This window comes from Solanum lycopersicum, chromosome 11 (genome assembly GCF_036512215.1).
Source record: "Solanum lycopersicum chromosome 11, SLM_r2.1".
NCBI lineage: Eukaryota > Viridiplantae > Streptophyta > Magnoliopsida > Solanales > Solanaceae > Solanum > Solanum lycopersicum.
In genome coordinates, this window is record NC_090810.1 from 4068384 (window position 1) to 4088699 (window position 20316).

At 32.8% G+C, this 20316-nt stretch overlaps 3 protein-coding genes across 5 annotated transcripts; all 3 read left to right on the forward strand.

Moving 5' to 3' along the window:
- Positions 1 to 56: 56 nt before the first annotated feature.
- LOC101267187 (retrovirus-related Pol polyprotein from transposon TNT 1-94) lies at positions 57 to 6442 on the forward strand. Of its 2 annotated transcripts, XM_004250084.5 has the most exons (5): positions 57 to 448; positions 4733 to 4831; positions 5193 to 5379; positions 5648 to 5749; positions 6140 to 6442. In XM_004250084.5, exons 1-5 carry the CDS (start codon positions 245 to 247, stop codon positions 6223 to 6225), a joined length of 678 nt encoding a protein of 225 aa, XP_004250132.1. In that variant the 5' UTR covers positions 57 to 244; the 3' UTR covers positions 6226 to 6442. The 2 variants fall into 2 exon arrangements, with proteins under 2 accessions (XP_004250132.1, XP_069147603.1); XM_069291502.1 differs by lacking the exons at positions 4733 to 4831; positions 5193 to 5379; positions 5648 to 5749; positions 6140 to 6442 and adding an exon at positions 1125 to 3810 and having other exon boundaries at positions 232 to 448.
- Positions 6443 to 7227: 785 nt separating this feature from the next.
- On the forward strand, positions 7228 to 9941 carry LOC101267762 (GLABRA2 expression modulator). 2 transcript variants are annotated; one of them, XM_004250087.5, is made up of 5 exons: positions 7228 to 7513; positions 7607 to 7774; positions 8598 to 8699; positions 8923 to 9194; positions 9488 to 9941. In XM_004250087.5, the coding sequence occupies exons 1-5, from the start codon at positions 7420 to 7422 to the stop codon at positions 9674 to 9676; spliced, it is 825 nt and encodes a 274-aa protein (XP_004250135.1). In that variant the 5' UTR covers positions 7228 to 7419; the 3' UTR covers positions 9677 to 9941. The 2 variants fall into 2 exon arrangements, with proteins under 2 accessions (XP_004250135.1, XP_004250134.1); XM_004250086.5 differs by having other exon boundaries at positions 7228 to 7774.
- A 988-nt stretch (positions 9942 to 10929) lies between these two features.
- On the forward strand, positions 10930 to 17361 carry LOC101268243 (ATP-dependent 6-phosphofructokinase 5, chloroplastic). The gene is made up of 13 exons (XM_004250088.5): positions 10930 to 11468; positions 12633 to 12723; positions 13564 to 13637; positions 14031 to 14142; positions 14258 to 14353; positions 14528 to 14629; positions 14711 to 14785; positions 14966 to 15106; positions 15287 to 15403; positions 15486 to 15590; positions 15927 to 16007; positions 16436 to 16564; positions 16692 to 17361. Exons 1-13 carry the CDS (start codon positions 11161 to 11163, stop codon positions 16857 to 16859), a joined length of 1599 nt encoding a protein of 532 aa, XP_004250136.1. The 5' UTR covers positions 10930 to 11160; the 3' UTR covers positions 16860 to 17361.
- Positions 17362 to 20316: the final 2955 nt, after the last annotated feature.

Consider the following 20316-nt stretch of genomic DNA (forward strand, 5'->3'; position numbering starts at 1 on the left):
GATGGCACCAATAAATTTGTCCCCTTTAAATATCAACGCACTCATATCCTAAGACTAATAATTAATTCATTTGTACATTTTTGAAAAGAAAAAGAAAAGTATACAACCAACAAAATTATTTAATGGTCAATTATGGCTGAATCATGGAGACAACGTGACAATTTTTTAACCATAAATAAATTCATATATATATATATATATGGGGCCTAGTGGGTCTAATAATTTTGCATAAGAAATTAATTCCATGGAAAAAAAATTAAGAATTTTGTGTCTTCATGGCTTTAGAGGAAGTGGTGAAATACTCAAGAAATTGATTTTCCGGTGGCCGGAATCCGTCATCGGAAAATTAGATTTGGTGTTTTTGGATGCACCTTTTCCGGCTCAGGGGAAATCTCCACTTGAAGGTTTTTTTGATCCTCCTTACTATGAATGGTTTCAAGCAAATAAGGTAATTTACTCTTTCTTAGATCAACATTTTTTTTAAAAAAAAATTGGTTTTATTTTTAGGGTGTATTTGGTTCGAAGGAAAATATTTTACGAAAATATTTTTCAATTTTATCATATTTGGTTGAGTTAAATGTTTTGAAAAAATACTTTCGAAATCAACTCATTTTTTTTCTCAATATAAGGAAACGGACTATTCTTAGAAACTTAAAAGAAAAACATTTCTAAAACTCTTTCAACTTCAAATTACATTTTTTTTAGTTAAAAAAATTAATTTATTTTTTATTTTTACCCCCACCCCGTACCCTCACCCCCATCAACCTCCAACCAGCCCCCCACCCCTCTCTCTTAAAAAAAAATTAAGTTTATTTTAAAAAATACTTTTAACTTTGAATTTGTTATAAATCCATTGAATTGTGTGGATTGTCCTTTAGATTTACTCAAGACTTAATTGTATTCATGTATACATTTCCCAAGGTAATAAGAATCATTTGGATAACTATGTACCTACTAATTGGACATTTATCATGGGGGCTTTTGGGGTGATATCTCAACTCTATAAATAGAGATATCATTCACCTTTTGTAATACATACTTGAATAAGAAAATTATCTCCTCTATCTTATACTTCTTGTCTTTTTCATCTTATATTCTGAGCTTTCTTTACAACACATTATCAGCACGAAGTTGCTACTTGCAAAGAAATCCCCAGTTGTCAGTTGGATTCAAGATGAGTAATGGAGATGTATGCCTTCTTGATAGTGCTACAACGCATACAATATTAAAAGAAAAGAAATATTTTTCTAATTTGGTTATGAAAATGGCATATGTCAACACAATATCAGGTAGTACAAAATTAATTGAGGGCTCTGGAAGAGCGACCTTATTACTACCTGGAGGGACAATATTAAGCATTGATAATGCATTATATTGTAGTAAGTCTCAAAGAAACTTATTAAGTTTCAAAGTTATTCGCCAAAATGGCTATCATGTTGAGACGGCTAATGAAGGAAAGGTTGAATACCTTTACATTACTACAATTAATGTTGAGAAGAAAATTGTGCATGAAAAATTACCTGCATTTTCTTCTGGGTTGTACTATACAAGTATAAGTACAGTTGAATCACATGCCGTAGTAAACAAAAGGTTTACTAATTTTAATGATTTTATCATTTGGCATGACCGGTTGGGCCATCCTGGATTTAATATGATGCGCAAAATCATTGAGAATTCACATGGACACACCTTAAAGAGCCCAAATATCCTTCAATCAAAGGAATTCTCTTGTGCTGCTTGTTCTCAAGGAAAGTTGATCATTAAACCATCAACAGTTAAGGTTGGAATTGAATCTCCTGCGTTTCTGGAACGTATACAGGGTGATATATGTGGACCAATAATCCGAACACCTGAAGGTATCAAGCCAGTGGGGTACAAATGGGTTTTTGTACGAAAAAGAAATGAGAAAGGTGAAGTCATGAGATATAAGGCCCGACTCGTTGCTCAAGGTTTTTCTCAAAGACCTGGCATTGATTATATGGAGACATATTCTCCAGTGGTAGATGCAATCCCCTTTAGATATCTCATAAATCTGGCAGTTCATGAAAAACTTGAAATGCGTCTAATGGACGTTGTCACAGTCTATCTATATGGCTCATTGGACCACAACATTTTCATGAAAATTCCTGAAGCATTTAAAGTGCCTGAAACATACAAAGATTCAAGAGAAACTTGTTCAATAAAGCTTCAGAAATCTCTGTATGGACTGAAACAATCAGAAAGGATGTGGTACAATCGTTTGAGTGAATATTTGTTAAAGAAAGGGTACAAAAATGACCCGATTTGTCCCTGCATTTTCATTAAACGGTTGGGGTCTGAATTTGTAATAATAGCTGTGTATGTTGATGATTTGAACATCATTGGAACTCGTAAAGTGCTTTTAGAAGCTGTTGAGTGTCTGAAAAGAGAATTTGAAATGAAAGATCTCGGCAAGACAAAATTTTGTCTTGGTCTACAGATTGAGAATTTGTCAAATGGAATACTTGTTCATCAATCAACGTACACAGAAAAGATACTAAAGCGTTTTTACATGGATAACTCACATCCATTGAGTACTCCAATGGTGGTAAGATCTCTTGACATCAATACAGATCCATTTCGACCTCAAGAGAATGATGAAGAGCTTCTTGGTGATGAAACTCCTTATCTTAGTGCGATCGGGGCACTAATGTACCTTGCTAACAATACTCGACCAGATATCTGTTTTGCAGTAAGTCTACTGGCAAGATTCAGTTCCTCCCCAACAAAAAGACATTGGAATGGTGTTAAACACATACTTCGATATCTTAGAGGGACCATGGACATGGGTTTATTCTATTCGAATGAATCCAAATCAGAACTGATTGGTTACGCAGATGCAGGGTATTTATCAGATCCGCATAAAGCTCGATCACTAACAGGCTATTTGTTTACATGTGGAGACACGGCAATATCTTGGCGATCAATGAAGCAAACATTGGTAGCCACTTCTTCAAATCATGCAGAAATAATAGCCATCCATGAAGCAAGTCGAGAGTGCGTCTGGTTGAGATCAATGACCCATCATATTCAGAAAATGTGTGGTTTTTCTTTGAAAAAGAATATACCAACCACAATGTACGAAGATAATGCTGCATGTATAGCTCAATTGAAAGGAGGATACATCAAAGGAGACCGGACAAAGCATATCTCACCAAAGTTCTTTTTCACGCATGATCTTCAACAAAATGGTGAGATAGAAGTTCAACAAATTCGTTCAAGTGATAATCTTGCTGATTTATTCACTAAGGCATTGCCAACATCAACATTTGAGAAGTTGAGATACAAGATTGGAATGCGCCGTCTCCGAGATATCAAGTAAAGTTTTCATCAGGGGGAGCGAAATACGCGTTGTACTCTTTTCCTTAACTATGGTTTTGTCCCAAGTTGGGTTTTCCTAGTAAGGTTTTTAATGAGGCAACATTCAAAGCGTATTATGAGATATGTGTACTCTTTTTCCTTCACTAGGCTTTTTCCCACTGGGTTTTTCCTAGTAAGGTTTTAACGAGGCACATAATCTATGGACATCCAAGGGGGAGTGTTATAAATCCATTGAATTGTGTGGATTGTCCTTTAGATTTACTCAAGACTTAATTGTATTCATGTATACATGTTCCCAAGGTGATAAGAATCATTTGGATAACTATGTACCTACTAATTGGACATTTATCATGGGGGCTTTTGGGGTGATATCTCAACTCTATAAATAGAGATATCATTCACCTTTTGTAATACATACTTGAATAAGAAAATTATCTCCTCTATCTTATACTTCTTGTCTTTTTCATCTTATATTCTGAGCTTTCTTTACAACAGAATTTTTATTTTTTTTACTTCTACCCCTGCCACCCCCCTCCCCCCTTTCAAAAAGAAAATTAAATTTTGTTTTTAAAAAATATTTTCAATTTCAAAAATTATTTTGTGTTCTAATAAAAATAAAGATATTTTTCAAAAATATTTTTCATTTATAAATCAAACACTAAAATTCTTTTTCGAAAAATATATTCTACTCACCAACCAAACATGAAAAAATATGTCAAAAATCTACTTGTTTTCAAGAAAAATATTTTCCATGAAAAAATATTTTTCTTGATACCAAACACACCCATAGTCGAACCAACTAAAAAGAGGTATCAAATGGACGAATTGGATATTAGAACATGTGGCTTTGAATCATGTTTGTAGCAAATGAGCGGGTTGGGTAGCTCACAGGATTAGAACATGTGGCTATAGACTAGGTTAGTAGCAAATGGGCGACTTAGATAGCTCGGATTATAACATGTGGCTACAAATCATATTATCGACCTAGAAGGGAAGTACCATAGCTTTCTCTTCGGGTCATTGGTACTTTTGCTCCTATTTTGTGTTTTATTTTTAATTTTTTATTTTGCGTAAGCTTATAATTTTATATCGTAATATTTCACAAGCACTATTGTAATACCATATTTTTTTTAAGAATTTATGTTCCGCACAAGTTGTATTGCTAAGGGGGGAAATGAGAAATAGTTAATTTGAATAACAAAAATTAATGAGTTATTGTTCAATCTTGTCCCAAGTAATTACTCAATTTGTCCAACTTTGACTCATTATTTTTTTATAATTATAAACTTACATTTCAGGACTATAACTAAAATAACATAAATAAATTGGTATTTTAGTTAACATTATTTTGTAAATATCAATACCAAATGAGTATAGTGTATTTTTCTTGTAGGATTTTACAGAATTTTACAATTTTGAAGAATGCCTTGAGTATATAGAAGATTTTATGTTAAAGAATGGACCTTTTGATGGTGTTCTTGGTTTCTCACAGGTAAGATTTACTCAACTCTCATTTAGGTTGTTTTTTCTTTTCTGTAAGCGTAAACGAGAAGAAATAATCTTTTACAATCAGTTATATTTTAAATAAGAGAACGATCTCAGAAAGATTACTTGTGTTATTTCTAAAGGATAATAACAGTTTTTAGTATAAATAGACACTTTAACATTGCATGTACTTAGTCAATTAAATAGTGTAACGAGTTATAATTCAACGAATTTGATAAGTCTCACAAGTAGCTAAGGATGAAATATGCACTACATCTTCAATTAATCGAAGATTCAATATGCTTAGTCAGATATTATAACCGATCTGTTTTTTTTCTTTTTGGTGTGTGTGTGTGGGGTGAAAATAGGGAGCTGTTTTAGGTGCAGCAATTCCAGGGATGCAAAGGGATGGAGTGGCTTTAACAAAAGTTCCAAAAATAAAGTTTGTGATAATAATATCAGGAGCTAAATTTGGAGGGCCAACTTATGGGATACCAAAATTGGTTGCAAATGCATTTTCATCTACTATCAATTGTCCATCCCTTCACTTCTTAGGTACTTTTTATCACATTACAATTTCTTTTTATACTATTACTGATGCGGCGGTAAGTACTCCTTAATCCGATTTTAGGTCGTTCGATTTTTACAGAATACAGAGATATCTTTGTTAAGGATAGATTTATCCTTGATATGAAACTTTCTAATGTGAATTGTTTGATTTAATCGAGCTTCAATATTAATACTGATTACGAAAATAACTTTATTGTGGCTCTAAACTCCCCTTCTTCGATACGAATAAATGTATTTGTCTTTGTTTTCAAAGGGGAGGCAGATTTTCAAAGAAAAGATGGTGAAATTCTGCTAGAGTGTTTTGTGGATACTCAAGTGATTCACCATCCTAAAGGACATACCATACCTAGACTAGGTGAGTAATTTATTTATTTTTTAAATTTTAAGGTCTAGTTTTTTTTATTTTATATATATATATATATTATATATATATATTTACAATAGAATTTAGTAGCTTAAACTGAGACTCTGAATTTCTATCAATAAATCTAGTTAAAATGTATAAATAAATAATTCAGAACCTAGTAAGCAGTCTTTATATGAAATGTTGGAATCTATAAATTCAAAATTCTGAAGCAGGACACATTAACTCTCAACATGAATTTTATTGTCATTAAGTCGAAAAAAATGAATTTGAAAATTGAAGTATGAGTTTTTATATAATTTCACTTTGAAAAAAAAATGTTAGAATTTTTTTAAATACTAGAATTGATTATTATACCTTTATTTTATTTTATTTTTGCAGATGATAGCAACGTTGAAATAATGCTTGGATTTATTGAAAAAATTTCAACAACTTTGAAAGAGGGCACGAGTTTATCGACCGTATAGTTGTCCTCAAATGTTATTTTTTTTTCCAGATATGTCTTATTATATTTCTTTTGTCGTTAATGTATATTTATTTATTTGTATATTTTACGCGTCTCAAAATACTTGTTATATTTAATTAGAACTGTCGATTGACTATTTTATTATTATTTGTATCTCAAAAATATAATCTTCTTTTTATTTATATGTCATAATTAAAATATTATATTGTTTAAGAAAATTATGAATATGATTGAATCGGATTAAAATGAAAAACGAATAATGTAATTGAAATCCGATATTGGAAGTCAATATGGGGGGATTCATATTATATTGTCTAATATGCATTTAGGTTAATATTATCGTCTGTGTTTAATTCTTTTTAATTCTTTTTGATATGTGATTTATTTAAAGATCCGTTTATTCAATGTGATAAAAGCGTCCTCAAACTCATTTCTATAATATTTTTGTTATAAAAAATAAAAATACTTCATAATAAATTGAATCTTTTGAGCTATTACTTGTAAAAACTCATAATGAATTGCGTTTATTCTATTTCATTTAATTAAAATAGTAATCATTTCTTGAGTCTTGTTCTTCACCCTCTTTTTCAAGTATTTATTATTTATTTTATTTTATTTTTACTTTTTAATACTTATGTATTTGGGTTGAAGTAAGCTTTTGCGATTTCAAATCATATTTAGATTGATCATGATACAATTTAATATATATATATATTGGTTTAGCTTTTATTTTTCATGTATGATAGTTAATTTTAAGAGATAAATATTTTTATTATAGAATGTATTTACGTTAAATTAAAATATAATACTAAAGTTCATCAAATTTACAAGATTTTCTAACATCAAGGTATGATTTTTTTTAAAAAAAAATTTGTGTGTTTTTTTTTTTAATTTTGTAACCAAAGCTCAATAATATATGTATTTTTGTCTTAAAAAGAAATTGTAATTTTTTTTAAAGATAATTACAAACATATATAAAAATAAATTAGGCGTTTGATAAATTAGAGGTATTGGCCCTCGTATAGTGTCTTCCCGCGTTAAATCGCCGGTCTCTCTCTTTCTCTCTCCCGGCGTTAAATCGGAACCATAACGGAAAATTCCAGAATCGGCCAAAGGTTCCGACGCGCCGACTTATCACGGTAGAGAGTAATTTCGCATTGTAGATATTTTTACCTCTTTTCTCTCGTCGGCGAAGATGACGAAGCAGCAAAACGACGATGGCGGGAAAGAGAACGCGGCGGTGGCGGCAGAGGAGCAGAAGACCAGCTACGTTGTGAATCCTGATCAAGGTACGAAACCGGATCCGAAATGTGTGCAACAGGAGAATACTATTACAATTGCCTCTGTAAATGAGAATAAAATTGGTAAAATCGAAAATGAAGGAATCAAATCGGCGAACGGTTTGAATAAATCGAAGAAATCGGTGCATTGGAGTCAGGAATTGGTGACGGAGTCGTACGTGCAGAGAACAACCGGTAACAGGGGATCGAATCCTTACTTAGTTCATTCTCCGGCTCCGGTCAACAATTCTGCTTCCGTCAATATCAAAAGTTAGTATATTTTTCTCTGTATATACATATAATACATACACATTGAGAATCACGTAAGCACACACACAAATACACAAGTACATGAATAATAAATATTGAGAAGAGGGGACGTAGGATTTAAATTCTATGAGTTCAATCGTTTAAGTTTGTTAATTAGTATTGAATTCGTTGCATTTTTAAAAAAGCAATGAGTTGATACCTACTAGTTATTGTGATTTTAGCAAATTTTTTTATATAAATTTATGTTGCGCGTTAAAAGTAGATAGAGTTCACATGAACTCCATGTCTAATTTGTTGCATCATAAACAAGGTTAAAATTATATATAGTGAATGTTTATTGGTTTTGCCTTATTGGGTTGCGGTCGGAGAAAAGCGGACGTAGGGGCTCGGGTCAGGGCGCAGCGTAACTAAGAGTCATTTCATTTATGGTGAGATAGAATGGGTGGGTCAGATGACTACTACTTCACTTATTATTTTAGTATTAGCCGCTTATCCCAAAATAGAATGGGACGTAATAGAAAGAACGCGAAACGCTAGGACTAAAGAATCACTCTTTTGAGGATAGGCTTGAAGAAGCAAACTTTTAACCCCGCCCCCCACCGGCAGCTTCTAGGTTTCCCTATCTCTAACTTTCCCGATCTTTCGCTCGAGTTGTATGAGGCAAAAACCCGTCCTACGCTCAGTTTGGAGACCAAGCCCCACCCTAACAGTAAGGGTGAGGCTTGACTTCTTCATATTGTTAAATCACCTTGATGAAATTTCTGGCTTTGTCACCGACTGCTTCTGCCACTAACTGCGAGTATATGATTTTCATTTCCATTAGATAAAATGGAGAATGTCAAAGATGTACTTGGTAGATGGGGGAAGAAGGTTGGTGAAGCAACAAAGAAGGCAGAGGATATTGCTGGCAACACATGGCAACACTGTAAGGCTTCTTGTTCTTTGATTTTGTGGCCATCCCATTATTATTTTCAATTTGAGCTTTTCCTGGTTTCTCTTTTGCGTACATGGACATTGCGTTCAAGGAATTATGAGTATTAGAAGTGGTAACTCCCATGGCCATTTCCTGGGACGGTGGGATGTACGTAGACCTTACTCCTACCTTTGCAGATGCAATAACTTTAATTTTCTTTCGTTGACTTGTATAGTGAAAACGAGTCCTAGTATTGCTGATGCTGCCTTAGGAAGAATTGCACAGGGAACAAAGGTTTTGGCTGAAGGTGGTTATGACAAGATATTCCGCCAAACATTTGAGGCAGATCCTGAGGAGCAACTTCGGAATTCATTTGCATGTTATTTATCGACCTCAGCTGGACCAGTAATGGGAGTGTTATATTTATCTACGGCAAAGCTTGCTTTTTGTAGCGATAACCCCCTTCCCTACAAAAACGAAAACAAGACTAAATGGAGCTATTACAAGGTACATCTCTGATTATTTATCAGTCTCCCGCAGTTATTTACTTTAGATTTCTAAAGATGTTCAACCGTTTGCTTCAAATGTAACTCATTCGTTGTAATCTGCTCATTTGCATTTTTACCTTTACGACTGAGTCACTTCCACTTCCACTCTTGGCAAATGGCAATACCTTCCTACCTAGTTCGGGGATCTAATTTCTTGTTCGTTTTGGATATTTATGCATCATTCATTACATACAATGTCATTTGAGGAACTGTATTTTAACATTTCCGTTTGTTTACTTATGATACGATCAGGTTATCATCCCGTTGCATCAGCTTAAAGCAATTTATCCTTCATCAAGCAGAACCAATTCGTTAGAAAAGTACATCCAAGCTATCTCTATTGACAGCCATGAATTTTGGTTTATGGGATTTCTAAATTACACTGGTGCTGTGAAGTGCCTGCAAGACACGCTACAAGCACGCACTTTGCAAGTCGTGTGAGGCGTGTTTTATGATATGATGGCGTGCTTCGCGATGCCAAAAATGTCACCTTCATACATCTGGTTGCCATTGAAGAAGATTCTGAAGGTTTACTTTTACCAACTCAGATTTCTTGGCAACTATCGGATTATGTTTCTGGTTTGTGTTGTTTTGCATTGATAAACTTAAATTAGCAGTTTAACAATGCATACAGAATGTTGAGGCACTTATATATTAACAGATATACATCTTTTATCATATTAACGACTCTCTTCTCTTCGTTCAATTTTACTTGTTATATTTTATTTTGCTAGAGTCAATTTAACTGTTAAATTGAATTAGATTTATTTAAAATTTAGATGTTTGAATATTACATAAATAGTATTATAAGTTGCAGCAAGCAATCCATTTTCATATTAATATGAGAGAAAAAATTAAATACATTATAAAATATTAATTAATGTTCATGTAGTTTAATTTTCGAAAGAGACAAGCAAAAGTAAATGAAGGAAATGACGGTTTTATAATGTAATTGTATCCGATTCTCATATTTTCCAAACAAACATGTTAAACCGTATAAATACTCACAATTGTACTCGAATTTAAACTCTCATGTGTCTTGCACAAGCCCTTGAAGGTTGAAGATAGCAATGCGTCTTTGACCTTTAAATCTTGAATCGATCTCTAATCCATTCATAAGTATTGTTGTTCGTCTTTATATCACGATATCATAAAATATGTCACTAAGGCAAGGATAGAGTGTACATTATTTTTACTATTGTTTCTTTTTAAACGTAAAAAAATTATTTTCGAAAGGCTCTCGACTCAAGCAAATTAAAAGTGAAAGTAAAGAAAGACACGACAATTAATAGCAAAAACATTAGGTAACATATATGCATAGTACCTTAACAACAACAAAAAGGTGTGATCATCTAAACATAATAAACCACGGATGATATCATATATAAAAATCCACCGATTACATGAATAGGCTAATATTACACTGACATAGTGAACAATACTACCACCAAGTCAAATACATGAATATGTTACTAATACGAGAACCCTCAAAACTATCTATTCACTTTTAACTTTTATTCGCGGTTTTCATACCATTCTATCTAACACCATGTCTTTAGTAAGCTAAATATATATGATATTTTATTTAAGCATTTTTTTTATTACTTGTTCAGTCTATCTCTAATTTTCTTTGACCTTAAAATATTTTACCTCTCACATTTTTTACTAAAACATTCGTAAATTTCCTCCTCACATATCTAAATATTTCAATCTCGCTTCCCTCGACTCGTCCACGGGGTGGCCAAAGTCACTTTTAGGAAGGATATAAACTACTATTCAAAAAGGAAATATTTTTCATAAATAAAGGGGAAAACCATTTCGTAACTTTCTTTCTTTCCTTTTTTTCCCCCTCTTTTATACAAAAACAAGCAGAAAACTTTTTCTACATTATTCTTCCAAACTTCTACACATTTTTACTTAGACAAATGGAGTCGCTTTCGCCGGCGATCGGATCAAATCCGATTCGACCGACGACGACTATTTCCGGCGAAAATGAGCTCCTCATCAGCTCCGTCAAGTCGATTAAGTTGCCGCCTGTAGCTCGCCGGAAAATGAGAATGAGAGTTGCAGCTCAATCAAGTAATTTCGTCGTCCCTAACAACATCGATTTCAACGATCCGGATTGGAAAGTGAAGTATGAGAGAGAATTCGAAGCTCGTTTCAATATTCCTCACATTACTGATCTATTTCCCGACGCCGTTTCGTATCCTTCCACTTTCTGTCTCAAAATGAGGTATTTTACTCATAAAACTCTTTTAATTTATCTGATTTTGATGTTTATTGTTTTCGTCGTTTTAAATTAAGTGTCGTTTTAGCTCATTTCATTCTAAAATTAATTTATGGAAGGTGTAGTGTACTAAGTTATCTCTATTTATCTTTTTTGAGAATTAAGGTGAAAGTTATACAAGAGCATAGTTGATAATACATCAATTAATATGACGCTCTTTGAAAGTAAAAACCTGAAATTTGTAGTCTTATAGATTATTTGCGTAATATAAATCATTTTATTTTAAGGATAAAAATATAAATTTAAAGTGAAATTATTTTTAAATATAAAAAAAGTGACATTCTTTATTATCGATCAAAAAGAAAAGTATGTCACGTATATTGCGATTAAGAGTGTTGAATTCCACATATATTGGGACAAGTTTTTATTTTATTTTTTTAACTCGAATCCCTGGTATTTTACATTAAAGTTTACCAGCGATAGGTAGCACACCCAGTTCGCGGGTCTCTCAACCCGGCGGACCCATCGTTTATACACCTGCTATGAGAGGTAATCGTGCCGCCCAGGACTCGAATACATGCAGCAGGTGAACGGCATAAACGGGATTTCTCAATGATGCCTTCACCCCGACCGGAGTCCCTTAGATATGATGCAAAAGGGCTCTTGGTCTATCCTTGATCAGAGATTTCTCTATGAAAAATATGAATCGAAGAAGTGACATTCATTTTGGGACGGAGGGAGTATTGAGCTTTTTGAGAATAAATGGCTTATACATGGATTTGAATTTTTAGGAAATTAAAATAATAACAAACTTTATACGTAGTTTAAATTGAACATATTTTTTTAAAAAAATGTTTTTTTTTTATTTTGTGCTATTTCATCTTTTATAATTTTTACTATAGTGAATTGTCTATACCTCTGGTTTTTTATTTATCTTTTCTCATTTTTCTTTGTTGAAATGGCGTATAAATGGTTTGGTTTGTTTGTAGAATTGAGAATAGTGAGAATTGTTTGTTACTCTCATTGAGTTGAAAATTGGAATTATGTCTAATTTTAAAAATGATAAAGAATGTGTTAGCCAAGAGATACCTCAATGATATTGAATATTTGCGAAGGAAATACTTGTTTGATAGCTATATTACTAACTTTAGTGCAACGATTGTGTTCCAGAACTCCAGTCACTGAGGATTTTGCACAAGGATATCCTTCAGATGAAGAATGGCATGGATACATCAATAACAATGACAGAGTACTTCTTAAAGTAAGCTGTGTTTCCTTATAATTTAGCGTAGCTCGTCACACACTGATTGCCCGTTGTCAGTTGATTATAGTGGCAAAAGGCAACATTTTGGTGAATTTGATGCTAAAAACATTATAAGATTCTCACTTGAGTTTGCACTCCCGCATGATTTGCGGGTAAAGGATTCGTTCAGAATCGTTATAAAGCTTATTTTATGTATTGTCAGATATGCATACAGTTCAGCCGTGAAATCTCAAATACTTGAGTATTTCTTCAATATAGATAAATGTGGAGAAGTTTTACCCTTTATTAGTTAAGGTTTTATGTAGTGTTTAACTTGATAAATATTGAGAGATCTACTTCTAGGATTATCTCTATTGAATTAGTTAATTAACTCAGGCATTGTTTTGGAGCAGCAATCCCCGACTAGCTTGGCGTTGACACATAGTAGTCATTAAAATGAAACCTTTGATAGATGGCAATTTCAAACTTTTTAGGCAGAATAGAGTTCCATGTCTCATATGGACGATTTTGATTGTGAGAAGAAAGTTCACAAGCCAAAATTCCATTTTTGGAGTTGCAAGTACATTCTTCTATGTTTCCCTTTGATTCGGAGCTCAGAGTACATTCCTTGGTGAGGATAGATCGGGCGGCAACATAAGCTTTAGAAACAACAATTTGTTGTATACTTGTCTCGTCTTTGAGAGTCAATGCACCTTATGATAGCAAGAGGACTCTTTGTCGTGAAAGAGCAAACAGAATAGTCTTTGTGTATGAATAAACAAACGCATGTTTCTCTTTTCGTTGCGTTTTTAGTTATTTCCTGCCAATCCATTCATGCAAAGTTCTGTTATTTTTCAGACTATTAATTATTCCTCTCCGACTTCTGCTGGTGCTGAGTGCATTGATCCCGATTGTACGTGGGTAGAGCAATGGTAAGCTTGTTTAGTTAATTATCTGTATAATTATAACATGCGGTTCGATCGTTTTGATACCTATACTAAGGATCTAAGAGTCCTTTTCTCTTATCAGAACTAAGGAGTTAAGAATCCTGAAGCAAAAAAGAAAATGTTAGGCTTTATTGAGTTCTCCGGAAAGTTTTTAATGTCTATTTATAAAATAAAATCTTACAGAACAATATAGTTTGTTAACTTCTTGAAAATATTGTGTCTTAAGATATATTGAACATCAACTTGTAGAGGTTTGACAGTCTTGCCAAGAATTTTCAACTCTGGTGCGAGTTAAAATGATTTTAATAAAGGAATTTAGTTCGAAATTTGTAGCTCATTGCCCTTAGAGATTGTAAATTTGTCATTAATCTTGTTTAGGGTTCATCGTGCTGGTCCTCGAGAGAAAATATATTTCAAACCAGAGGAGGTGAAAGCAGCAATCATAACCTGTGGTGGACTATGCCCAGGTCTTAATGACGTTATTCGACAGGTCTTAACATATACTTTCTTCTTTTGCTTGTTCTTTTTTTTTTAAGAAAACAATTCAGTCTTGTTATTTCGATGTACAACATTGATGTATTGTCTATTTATTCTAATGATTGCAGATAGTTATCACCCTTGAGATATACGGTGTGAAGCAAATTGTGGGGATTCCATTTGGGTACCGTGGGTTTTCAAACAATGATTTAGCTGAAATGCCAGTAAGTTGCTTCTTATTACTGCCTATGCAGATTCTCCTCGTATTGGTTAGAGTTTAGCGCAAAAGACTTGAATCTTTCATGAATTATTACGGATAAAGTTTTGATTTTTAGGAAAAATGTACTCCTTAACAGAAATAATATTTAGCGATAAGTCATTGTATGTTTCATTACCAGTTATCCAGGAAAGTGGTTCAAAATGTTCATCTTTCCGGTGGAAGCTTGCTAGGTGTATCACGTGGAGGTCCTAAAGTTTCCGACATTGTGGATAGCATTCAGGTTCTTGACTGGCTCTATAGTTTACTTGCACCAGAATCATCATGCTGGCTTTATCTACGATTCACTTCCTCTTAATTTCAGGAAAGAGGAATAAACATGCTCTTTGTGATCGGTGGAAATGGTACACATGCTGGCGCAAACGCAATTCATGATGAGGTTGTTGATTGTGCCCTCTATTGATTGTGCCCTCTATATTTGTTAAGTTGGATTATGTTAATCTTTACCAGGAACAGGCGTGCAGCCGAAAACTCAGTAGTCTCCAATGGTACAACTTTGAAGTAATGATGTCACTTAGGAAGTATAACATATACTTTCTTTTGTATACTTGATATGCAGTGTCGTAGAAGACGTATGCAGGTAGCTGTAGTTGGTGTGCCAAAAACTATAGACAATGATATTATGCTTATGGACAAAACATTTGGTTTTGATACTGCTGTTGAAGAAGCACAGAGAGCCATTAATTCTGCTTATATTGAGGTACTACTTTACAGTCCTGCTATAAGTTTTGCATCCCCTTGTGTCTTTCCGCTTAAGTTTTTTAAAGTTTACTCCTCCAGAAGTTATCTCACAGTATCTGTAGAAAAAGATTGCTCATTTACGTTGCAGTCACTGACGCAATCATGCACATAACTCTTCCCTGGAATCTATTTACTGTAGGCACATAGTGCATATCATGGTATCGGAATTGTGAAGTTGATGGGTCGTAGCAGTGGTTTTATAGCTATGCATGCATCACTAGCTAGTGGACAGATAGACATATGCTTGATTCCAGAGGTTAGTCTAATCTCGATCAGTTGGTATATTACCGGTTATGTTTAAGGGCCTTCTCAATAAGATCGTGTTGAATTCATCTCAGGTGCCTTTTAATCTGCACGGGCCTCATGGCGTGTTGCAGCATCTGAAATATCTGCTTGAGACAAAGGGATCAGCTGTGATTTGTGTAGCAGAGGGGGCAGGGCAGGTTAGTTCTATTATATTTTCTCGTCTTTATTGCAATTGGACATAAAATAAGTAATATTTGTCATATATCTAACAGTCCAAAAAGATCGAAAAATGAATAATTGTACTAGGAAGGGTGAAACATTATAGACCATCGGCTTTTGATATATTATCTACTGGAGAGCCACAGCATACAAATTTTTCTTTACTCTTTACTTAAAGTTGTACACAGTCATTTAGATGTTTCCAAGTTTGTTACCGCTTTCTCATTTGTAGTTGATTCGAGCAATGAAAACAGAAGAAACACTTCTAGATCTTTATATTATTTAACTGCTATATTACTCTAACCTTCTTGTAGGATTTCCTTGAGAAAACCAATGCAAAGGATGCATCTGGAAATGCTGTACTTGGAGATATTGGTGTTCATATACAACAACAGGTTTGTCGATGGCAAGCTACACATTCATGTGATTGTTATAGATATTTGTTGACTAGTTTTACTTGTACATATGAGTTGCGTACACGTTGGTTTTAAGGAGCTTCGATAATCTTCTTAATTTTCATCATATTTAAGAAGTTAAGCTACTGATTTATCAAAACAGAAGAAAAGAAAAAAGTTTAAGCAACTTAATTGAATCACTTGTAAGGTCCTCCTTGTATCTTTGTCCAATATGAGCATTACACAATCATTTGTTCGTAGTTCACATTGTCTCTAGTTTCCGTCTTCTCCATCTTTATGCTTTCTCCTCTGACTATCGAGGGAAAGTTATATAATAGCCTGATGATCAATTTGAGAAGTGACCATGCATGTGCACGTTCCTCCTTTTTATCGAGAAAATTTACGATGGTATGCTTTCTTTCTTATAGATCAAAAAGTACTTCAAGGAAATTGGGGTTACAACTGATGTTAAATACATTGATCCTACCTACATGATCCGTGCTTGCCGTGCAAATGCATCAGATGGAATTCTCTGTACTGTACTAGGTCAAAATGCTGTAAGTCTCTCAACCTCACTTAATACTTGCTAACAGATTTTCTTGATGTTTGTTGTTTTACAAAAGACAAATTGATTTCTGTTGTTGAGATATTTGAAAATATAACGAATGCTCGGTTATTTGATAGGTTCATGGTGCGTTTGCTGGATATAGCGGGATCACAGTTGGCATATGCAATACTCATTATGTGTACTTCCCGATTCCAGAAGTCATTGCTCAACCCAAAGTTGTGGATCCTAACAGCCGCATGTGGCATCGTTGCTTAACATCCACAGGCCAGCCGGACTTTCTTTGAATTAAATACGCAGCTCAATTTTTTCGCATGAAACCTGCAAGTCTATTAAAGGAGCAGGGAGCCAGATTGAGAAAATTCATGGCATTGCCCTGTTCCCAACTGTTAAAAGGAACAATGCAAGAACATGTGATTCCTCAATTGTTTGTTAAGGTACATACCCGTTCCGAAGGGTATACTATGTTGCTCAGATCATCCAAAAATGTTAACACACCAGTGTCAGATCCTCCAAACGCACAATTTTTGTAGGATCTGACACACACTAGTGTTATTTTTTACGAGTCTGAGCAACATATATGTAGAATAAAGCTATCCTAGAGACCCTGAGTTAGCATTTTCCTTTGTTCCTTCACAACGCGATAAACCATACTATTTGACGAAGAATAAATACCACTCATATAATACGAGTGTTACATCTATGTATCATTATAATTTATCATGACCTGCATTTTTATTGATGTATGTATGAGGTACATTTAATATATAACTAACAGACTGTTGTACATTTCTTCTGAGTATCTGCATCATTTACAGATAAATTTATATCTAAGTGTTTGCAGATGATCTGAAATTTGTATTCTTGTAGGTGAATATCAGCTCTACGTTTATTATTATCGATTAACAGGCAGGGACCGCGATTCTTGTGGTCCTTTTCGACACTGATTGACCCTTGAGTAAGTGAAAGAGCCTCCCTTGTTTTAATTTTGCATGTTGATAGCATTCATTGTCAATAGAACCACCCCTTATCTATTGTTCCTCCCACCTAGTTTATCAAAAATACGAATTTGAATTAATCGAGATCACAAAGCAGATATCGTACACCAGATTGAAAAATATATAAAAGGGGTATCAAGATGTTAGTAGTTGTTACCATAGAGAATGTGAATTTTAACAATTCCCAAGATATTACTTTGTACTGGTCCTTAGCAGCCCCCAATTAGCAGCCAAGGTGAAATTAAAAAGAAACATAAAGACTGGTCAAACACAAGCATATGTTATCCTGACAAGTGATTAGTATTTGTTAGGTTCATTTATACTTTTCTTACGAACTAGTAGCTAAAAACTTTTCATCGATTTCATTTAATGTTCGATATTTATTTTGAATTTTTAATTCATTAGAGTTCACATGGTGTATGACTCGTTAAAAGGGAAAGAGTTTCTTATCACGATTCTTTCATTTTCAAGATTTCAATTTGAGATATCTGATTAGATGGGGAGGTTGTTTTCGATATATTTTCGGGTCAAGTAATGCTACCATGACCCTTCAATGGTGACAAAATCCTGCCATATTCCCCACTAACTAAAAATTAAAATTTTTGTGCAGGTTATATTATTAAACAAAAAACACTTCCATTTTAAGATTCTGTCCTCAAATCCATATGAATGCACAAAGGAATCCAACTTAAACTACTAAAAGTGTCTCTGAATTTCTTACAAAAAAAAAAAGAAAAAAAAAGTCCTTGTTCTTGAATACTGTGTTTAAAAAAAATACTCGATCCATCTCAAATTAAACGCCGGCTTAGCAAATATTGTATACTTAGAAACGTATAATTAAATTTTTAAGGTGATACTTATTTTGAAACGACAGAGTAATAACTTATCATCGAGAATGATATTGATCGTACAAAATTGAGTTGATGGCCTGGGCTGCTAAAAGGACAATTGTCCTATCTATATATGTTAAATTTCTCAACCACCTAACCAAATTTTTTGCAATTGTAGTGTTTGTCGTTGAGATTTGTCATAAATTCTTCTAAAAGTATTTGCTAAGGCACATTGAATTGATAATTTGTTCTTATAAAGTTTATGTTATGAAGTTAAATATTGTATATATACCTAGCTAGGTTATGTTGTTGTCATAAAAATAACCGATCTTATTATTGAAAGTTGAATGATAAAATTAACTATTTCACGTAGTTTAAAGATAAATACGATCATTTCACATGGTTTAAGATCAAAGTTGATCGTTTTCACATTTGATGGTCAACTCATATTTTATGTACTCAATCATAAATGCATGGGATATTCAATGTTATAATTTTTGTATTAATGGAACTTCACCATATATCTATGAAATTGACATGGCATTTCTTGATATATTTTTTTCTTTTTCTTTAATGAAGTTGGATTTTCATTTTAAAAAAATACAAAAAGTTAATGAAGCTTTTACTATTTAGTAATCCAATAAGGTAATTGTAGCAATCATAACAAGATTGAAGTTTAGTTTGACATTCAACTTGACCATTCAACAAGATGTATTTGCAATTTCAAGGCACTTGTCTTTGGGTTCTTTCTTGGAACTAATTCATCTAAATTAAAATACGATTTCGTTATTCTTATTCGTCACATTTCACTTTTCGATAGTTATATTGTACGAATTTCAACTAACATTTTAAAATGTATTTTTGTGCTGAGTTGGATTGAATCTGTAGGTAAAAGGTTATATCTTTTGAAATTAAGATTTAACGTTCAATCCTAAATTGATTTTCACTAAACTCGTAGCTCATTTTAGTTATTGAATTCATGATTAAATAGAGTTTTACATGTTTAATAACTCTTCTAAAAAATATAGGATCACTAAATCCATCTAACACTCCAAACTCATACCTTATACGGTTAAATTTCGTTATACCAATATTTTACTATAATGACTGAATTTTCATAAGAATCGATCTTTTATGTTATATTTTACTTCTCTATAACATTGTTTACCTATAATAACATGGACACTCATTATATCAGAATGCTTTGTAAAATTATTCTTCGATAATAGTCATACTCAAATATTACTATGTAATAATATTTTTCAAGAAATATATATAGCAATCATAAAAAATTTTCATACAAATTATTATAAATAGTTTTTGACTGTATTGTAGCTCCACCGACCACAAAGAAGCAAAAGTTTTATTTTATTTATTTAATAAAGTAATTAATCTAGAGGCTCTTGAGTTTTGACCATGCTTAGCTGTTTTTGGTCAGTCAAAACTCAATTAATACATTACTATTAATTTTTTACTGTCCTTGTCTTTATATATATGTAATAAAAAGGTATTCTCATGTTTTGTTTATACTAAAATAATTTAATACTCGTATATAAAATATTATCACTTGTTGGTCTGACAATAGTATGCTTTCGGTAGTACATTATAAATTCTAATTAAAAAATTTTACCCAAAAAAACAATTTATTAAGAGTAATGGGTGAAAATAATTAATTTTGACAGTATATTATCTTATCATAATTAAAAGTATTATTTATCTCCAAAATAAGATGAAGAACGTGTTAGGATTTAAAATCTATGAAATCGAGTTATTGGATATCTATCTAAGTTTGAGTTGATAAATTAGATTTAAAAACTTGATGAACGTAATCTTTAAAATGTTTAATTTTTTATTTAAATTTCACGTTTGAAAGGATTTTATTTGATGGATTATGAATTTCTTACTTGAATACTTTA